General features: G+C 38.0%; 1 protein-coding gene across 1 annotated transcript; it reads left to right on the plus strand.

Moving 5' to 3' along the window:
- Positions 1-5393: 5393 nt before the first annotated feature.
- LOC119225266 (ly-6/neurotoxin-like protein 1) lies at positions 5394-6254 on the plus strand. Its single transcript, XM_037483002.2, has 3 exons — positions 5394-5546; positions 5755-5853; positions 5961-6254. The coding sequence occupies exons 1-3, from the start codon at positions 5501-5503 to the stop codon at positions 6107-6109; spliced, it is 294 nt and encodes a 97-aa protein (XP_037338899.2). The 5' UTR covers positions 5394-5500; the 3' UTR covers positions 6110-6254.
- The last annotated feature ends 561 nt before the right edge of the window (positions 6255-6815 follow it).

Genomic DNA, 6815 nt, shown 5'->3' on the forward strand with positions numbered 1-6815 from the left:
TGATCAAACACTGAATTTCTTGATTCTTTGAAATTTCACGTCAACGTATACAGTAAAAACTGCTTTTCTATCAATCGTTTTTTGAGTGATGAGAAAAAATCAGGAGGTAAATGTTTAACCAGTATCACCACGCCTTAGGTTTTGTACTTCCTCCGTGAGCCCAGTGGTTAACACGTTTTTACACGTATCAATGAGAGCAGACCTTTCAAAAGTCAACAATCTTAAAGCGAAAATGTTTGCCGAGCTCTGTGTCAAATATCAAGATGCATCAATATGTTCAATGAATTGTTTTTTCATGAGAAAAAATGGTTCATCAAGGCATGTGTCTTGTATATGTCAGGCTGTTAATAGAATGCATATCTACAGATGATGTAAAATGACTAACCCCATATGAACAGTATCATCATTGTACCACTCGACAGTCAACTTTCATATATACAGATGATGTAAAATGACAAAGGAAAGATACATATTTGTTGTAACTATTTATTCTACACGTCAAACCAGCTTTGTGTAACATTTGAATATGTCTCTTTCGTAATTTCAATCTCATCATAACTACTCTATGCTTTACATTAAATCCTTCAACAAATATGGAAATATATCATAGATACGCATCAAGGTGTTTACATGTTTGGGTGTGCCACAAAAGCAAACGGGTTTCAGCTGGAATGACTAACCCCATGTGAACCGTATCATCATTGTACCACTCGACAGTCATATCCCCTCACTGCTAACATTACAGAGACAACAGCTTCTTGCACAACATCAGGAGATTACATCCCCTTCTCACTCAGAAGGTGCTGCAGGTTCTGGTCCAGGCTCTGGTCATGCTATCCATTGACTATTGTAACACCGTAAAACCCATAGAAAAATAGAAACAACTGATATTATCTAATACATTTTAGGTCCTATCATTTAAATTTGTATTTTAAATAGGTAAAGGAGGGTGTCTCAGTTAGGAAAGATGAGTCCATTTACCCTGCGGGCTTGTTTCCCCAGAAGGGATTTATGTAATGACCCTTTTCTTATTATCTTCTATATAAATTGTCAGAAATACTTTTCTTGCATCATGTATCATCTTTCTTGTTGCCATATTTTCTGCTGTAATAAACACAAAACTTAAATCTGAGTCAAGATGTAAGAACAGAAACGAAGAGAAAAACACCTTGAAGAAGCTTTGTCCCTACAACTGAATTACACTGAAAGGCATGTAATTATTCATGTATGTAGTGTCATAACTTCATCTCTGACGTTCATAACAAACCAAACCGTTGAAGGTTGAAGATTGAGCAAGTTATGGTTATTTAAAAAGTATTACTATCAACACAACGTTATGGGTGAGCAAGATGACCGGAACAAGATGGCCGCCATGTGCGGACGTTTGACTCTGTTGGCCAGCAACGCGGACGAGACATCTAGCCTTTATGTATGTCTATGGCTGCAGAGGATTGTCTTTTCAATGAAAGTCTTAGTGGCAGCATGGCATAAATATAAAAATAATGTTGTATCGCATCACCTTCCACTCTTCAATCTTGGGGGCACTCGACGGCAGGCAGGTATGCTTTTAGATTAAAAGATGCAAATGACCTTCCTTCCTATCCGACTGTGCTTTGAACAAAAAAACAGGAACAGAAAAAACATGATTTGACGTTGATACTCTTCCTTCTCAAATCTCAAATCTACTAAACAATAATCACTAGATTTTGAGTATTTTTTTAAATATGCATGTATTGTGTATTTCTGTACAGCATGTGGACTGAGACGCTTCATGTGTCCCACTGACTTTGACGTTTGTTCCAGCGTGGAGATGAGCGGCGAGAGCTTCTTCCACAGCTGATGTTTTGCATCTCTAACAGATCATCTGAGCAGAAGCGTTGCTGAACGCCTGGTCGCTTTCTCTGTTGTTGAAGCTGAGTTGACTTTCCATCAGCTATCTTCACCGATGCCTTTATGACAGTAAACTATGCAAATAAAAGGGCTGTTAAATGGACTTGTGCAACAGGGCCCCACCCACTTTAACAATGTCTTCTATCATTACATATTTGTACAACTGAACAAATAAACCAAGTCTCAAAAGCTTTTCTACAATAAAAAAACAATATAATCGACGGATAAATGCCAAAAACAATGCTTGACTACATTCAAATAAATAGTTTTTGATCGTTCTAAATATTCTTTCATCCAAGACAGAATAAGGCTAGACCTTTTTATCCTTCGATCAAGAGGATATCAGGCATTTATATGGCACACTGATAATAAAACAGTCTTTGTTGGAGAATAAACTTAAAACAATCTACATTTTACAACAAGATTTACAAGAGGGCAGAAAAGTGATCAAATCTTTTTGTATAAGTTGTTTGCAGGATCGTAAAGAAAGACACAATGGTCGAATAAATAACCCTGAGGTCATTTGACATCAAACTTATGTTTCCGGGATAGTTTTCAAATCTCAACAATCAAGGTATGAATGTCAAGCTTTTCAAATCCATTTGGGGTTTTGTGAGTTATTAGTAAAGAGAGAATTAAATAACAAGAATAATAACAGCAGCAATCATTCAATCCATTAACAGTTCCTTTATCCTCCAGGTTGAAATATTTGCCAGTTCAGTTTTTCAGTGTTTTGAATGAATCCCTTTGTTATATACATCCAACATTTTACTGCCTCAGTAATTAATCTAGAGATCATTCAGATGTCTGCCACAAAAGGATATGAATAATATTATTCAAAATTCTGCGTTTAGCTTATAAGAAAAGTTGCAGTCTAATTTGCAAGTCAAAGCCACGATGTTTCCGATTTGAACTTTTACAACTCTGGCGCCACCTGGTGGCATTTTTGCAAATGCGAAATTGCAACAGAAACAGAAACCAAAATAATTTCAAAGATTACTCTAATTTAAAATAAACAATGCTCCCTCTAGCTCATTTACTGGCATTATTTTCTAGCGTGTGTATTCCCTTCATGTAAGAAATCACTGACAGATTACTTGACATAAAAGTGCACTCTCTGACCTAAAGACGATAAGGCAAATAAAGTCACAAGGCAGAAATGGACATGAGGTTATGACTTTGCATCTTTGAGAACAATACGTCTTGAAAAAGGTAAAGTAGTAGCATCGCTGCAATGCATCAACAAAATGATAAAAATTATTATGAATTCTTATTATTCTTTTACATTTCCCTTGAGCTGATGGACCGATCACAGGAATGTAGATGCACAAATATTTGCACACCATTTATTTTGATTTAAGTTGCCCAAGTTTACGGCCAGCATCACGTTTTAGTACACAATCTAGTATCAATAGACTCAAAGGATATCATACCTATCAAAAGTTCATAAATATAAAGACAAAGTGATGAATGAGACACACGCTGCTGTCAGTGCAATTCTAATTAATTAAGGCCCTTGATGCCTTCATTGAACCCATGTGAAATAAGTATCTAATATAAGTATCTCGTAGTCGGTGAGGTACGTGGGGCCTTTGTCCAAATGTTCCCCCTTGTAGCTCCTTCAGCGCCCTGCAGGCAGGTAGATGTCCCTCTCCTGCTTCCCCGACTCCATCGTTGTTGGCGATCCACCAGAGGGGCCTTAAGATCGGGTCCCCGGTGTCCAGGACCTTGCGTGCCAGTTTGAGGACCTTTCGGGGCCACCAGAGTCTCGTGGAGCCCTGTGAACCTCAGCGCTATCTGCACCACCTGCAGGTCAACGCGCAAAGGTGAGGGGGAAATTAGGTTTATAAATGAACCATTTTTAGTTCTCTCTCTTTCTCATATATGTATATATATATATATATATATATATATGATTAACTATTAATAAAATGCATTTAGTGTACACCAGAATACAGCTATGATTCTGGAACTATGTAATCAATAAAGTAAGGAGAATATTGTAAAATCACTGTAATTTTGAAACTGTACAGCAAACAATGTACAGCTATGGTTGTATTGAATGTAATGTAATCAATCGAAATGCATGCATGTAGTACTTGATAGCACCACAACCCATTGACTGAGAGACATTCGAAACCCGAGCTACATTGAACTCACAAAGAGACCACTTCCAGGGGGCGTGGACACTAAAAAGGATGGTATCTGCAATATTAAGCTGGAGGTCTGCATCTTTTTATGCGCAGTTGTGTTGACGGACTCGTTTCAATTCCCGGTTTTAAGAGGAGGAAGAAAAAAGTGGTGTGTGTTACGCGTGTCTCTGTGTACAGCATGTGGATTAACACACATGCAGACACCGACCCTGAATCCTGCACGGACACCACGTCTTGTCCTCTGTTGTTTTTCTCTCAGAGTAGACGAGTCCTTCTGTCACATTCCTCCAGCTTAATATTGCAGATACCAAACATTTCACGGCTGATACAACATGAAGCTGTACTCATGTACTGGTGGCCATTCTTTATTTGTTACTTGTTATGTTTATTTTGTACGTGTTTCCTGTTTGAAGTTGAGTGACACACTTCTCAACTTTCCCCAGGTGTCCACAAGATGCAGCAAAGTGTGGACATAGTCCTCTCTCTGCAGCTAAGGTCTATCTAACTGTGATGATGTGCTAAAACCACAAGGTCATGCTTACAACAGGAAACCAAATATGTTCAAATACCAAAACCTGTCCATGCTCCTCCTTGTTTTACCTCACACGTGATGTGTTCATGTTTACTGGTTTCAGGCAGTTAAAATATAGTGTGTTTTGTGCCACAGGTTCCTTTCACAGGATGGCATGGTGCCCACATGCTGTTGTAAGAGTTTGATATACGTAAAAATCTTTCAACCGGCACTATTTTATATTTAGGATTCTGTTTTTACTCGCTTGGTTTCCTTCTCCATGTGGAATTAGGATGTGTTGAGGAAAAGTTAATGAGTTAATATAGTGTTCTCTTTAAACAACACCAAAGGTTTTCACTAATAGTTTTTTATCAAAGAGCATTATTTCAGGTTACTGAAAAACACAAAAAGGGAAAGAATCCACAAAGGAACTATAAATAATATAAGGGGGGTGGAGTCTTTGTCGGAATGCATACACAACAAAATTCTTAAGAGTTAATTTTCCGGTGTTTGGCAAAAGTGTTGAAGTGCAGAGTTGAAATCCCACTTGAAAAAAGATTCAACTCTTACAGAGTCAATTGTACACTTAGTAGACTTGAGCGGGTGAGCGGATTAATTTTTCCGGGTTAAATTGTTTTGATTTAACACCGACAAGATTGTCAAGACAAGAATATAAACAACAGCTTAGAGTTCAAATTGAATCTCACAGAATCAATTTAACTCTCTGAAATTTGCTGTGTATTTACAGCTTGATTTCTCAAACCCAGAAGAAAGGAGATTTTCATTTCACTTTCAGTCATGATGAATGTAGTAACTCCCTCAGGCTGATGGGAGGAGGCTTTCTGAAGAAACACAACTCGGTCTGGTGGGTTGGACTTTAAAGGGGGGGATATCTTTTCTCCAAGTGCGCAGTTGATTAAACATCGGCTCTTCCCCTCTGGTCAGGATGCATTTTTACGGAGCGCTGATCCTGTTTGTGACTTTGTCTGCGGGTAAGAAAGTAATGTTTTATTTTTTTTTTAAAAGGTTTACAATTCACGTGCCTTGGCAAGTAATATTGGTTTTATTTTTCCTCTGCTCGTTCCCCTGGTTTTGGAAATGGAATTGTTTCCAGCAATATTTCATTGAAAAATATATATATATATATTTGGAGTATGTTAAAAACAATTGTGTGTTTTTTATTGTTTCTTTCCTGTACAGCATGTGGACTGACCTGCTACCAATGTGAAGGTAAAGACTGCAGCGACGAGGCAACTTGTCCCTTCGGACTGGACCGTTGTGCCAGCACCGAGGTGTACAGTGAGTGGTTCTTTCAACACCTCAAACTCATTATCTGAGCTGATATGTTGCTGTGCTTAACGCCTGGTGGCTTTCATTGTTGTTGAGACTGAGTTTCTTTCCATCAGGTGTTGTCACCAAGAGCTGCATGAGCAGCTCACTATGTGTTGCACCGATAACGTGCTGCTCCACGGACTTGTGCAACGGAGCCACATCCGCCGCCTCCAGCATCCTCCTCCTGATGGCGTCATCAGCCATCGTCACACTCTTTCTCTGAGCTACAGATATTAAAAATATATACCAATATTTGTCTCCTTTCATTACCAATTTGTACAACTTAAGAAGAATAAACAAAACCTTGATGTGTAAAAGATGACTGCTGGTCAATATTTCTTCAATAAATAATTTGAAATAACATTGAATTGTTTATTTCTTTGGCATTTCACGTCAACATGTACAACAAAAACTGCTTTGTTGAATAATTCCAAAGTGAGATCAGGCGCTAAACATTTACACCACGTCCTTGGGTTTTGTACTTCCTCTGTGACCTCGGTGGTTAATTTTTCACACTTCATACATCATTGACAGCAAACCTTTCAAAAGGCAACAAAAAATTAGCTGAGCTGTGTGTCAAATATCAAGCTGCATCAATATGTTCAATGAATTATTTCTTTGTGCATTTCTACCTGCCAAATTATTCTTCTTTAAGAAAAATTGAGGCAATACATTCAGCAGAATAAAAGGTCTTGTACATTGCACATTGTGAAATTGTAGTTTGTTTTTTCTATACAATCTACAAAATATTTGTTTGTGTAACATTTGAAAATGTTTTATGTCTTCCGTAATCTGATCACAGAATGCACAAAAGAAACACGGATAAAAACATGAATCAAAGGGCCTCTGGTGCACCGCAGGTTTGTGGTTCGCACTGTCCATGCAGGAATTCGATTGTCTTACGATCATCATTATCCCAGTAAACAAGT

Source organism: Pungitius pungitius, chromosome 5 (assembly GCF_949316345.1).
Source record: "Pungitius pungitius chromosome 5, fPunPun2.1, whole genome shotgun sequence".
In the NCBI taxonomy this organism is placed as follows: Eukaryota; Metazoa; Chordata; class Actinopteri; order Perciformes; family Gasterosteidae; genus Pungitius; species Pungitius pungitius.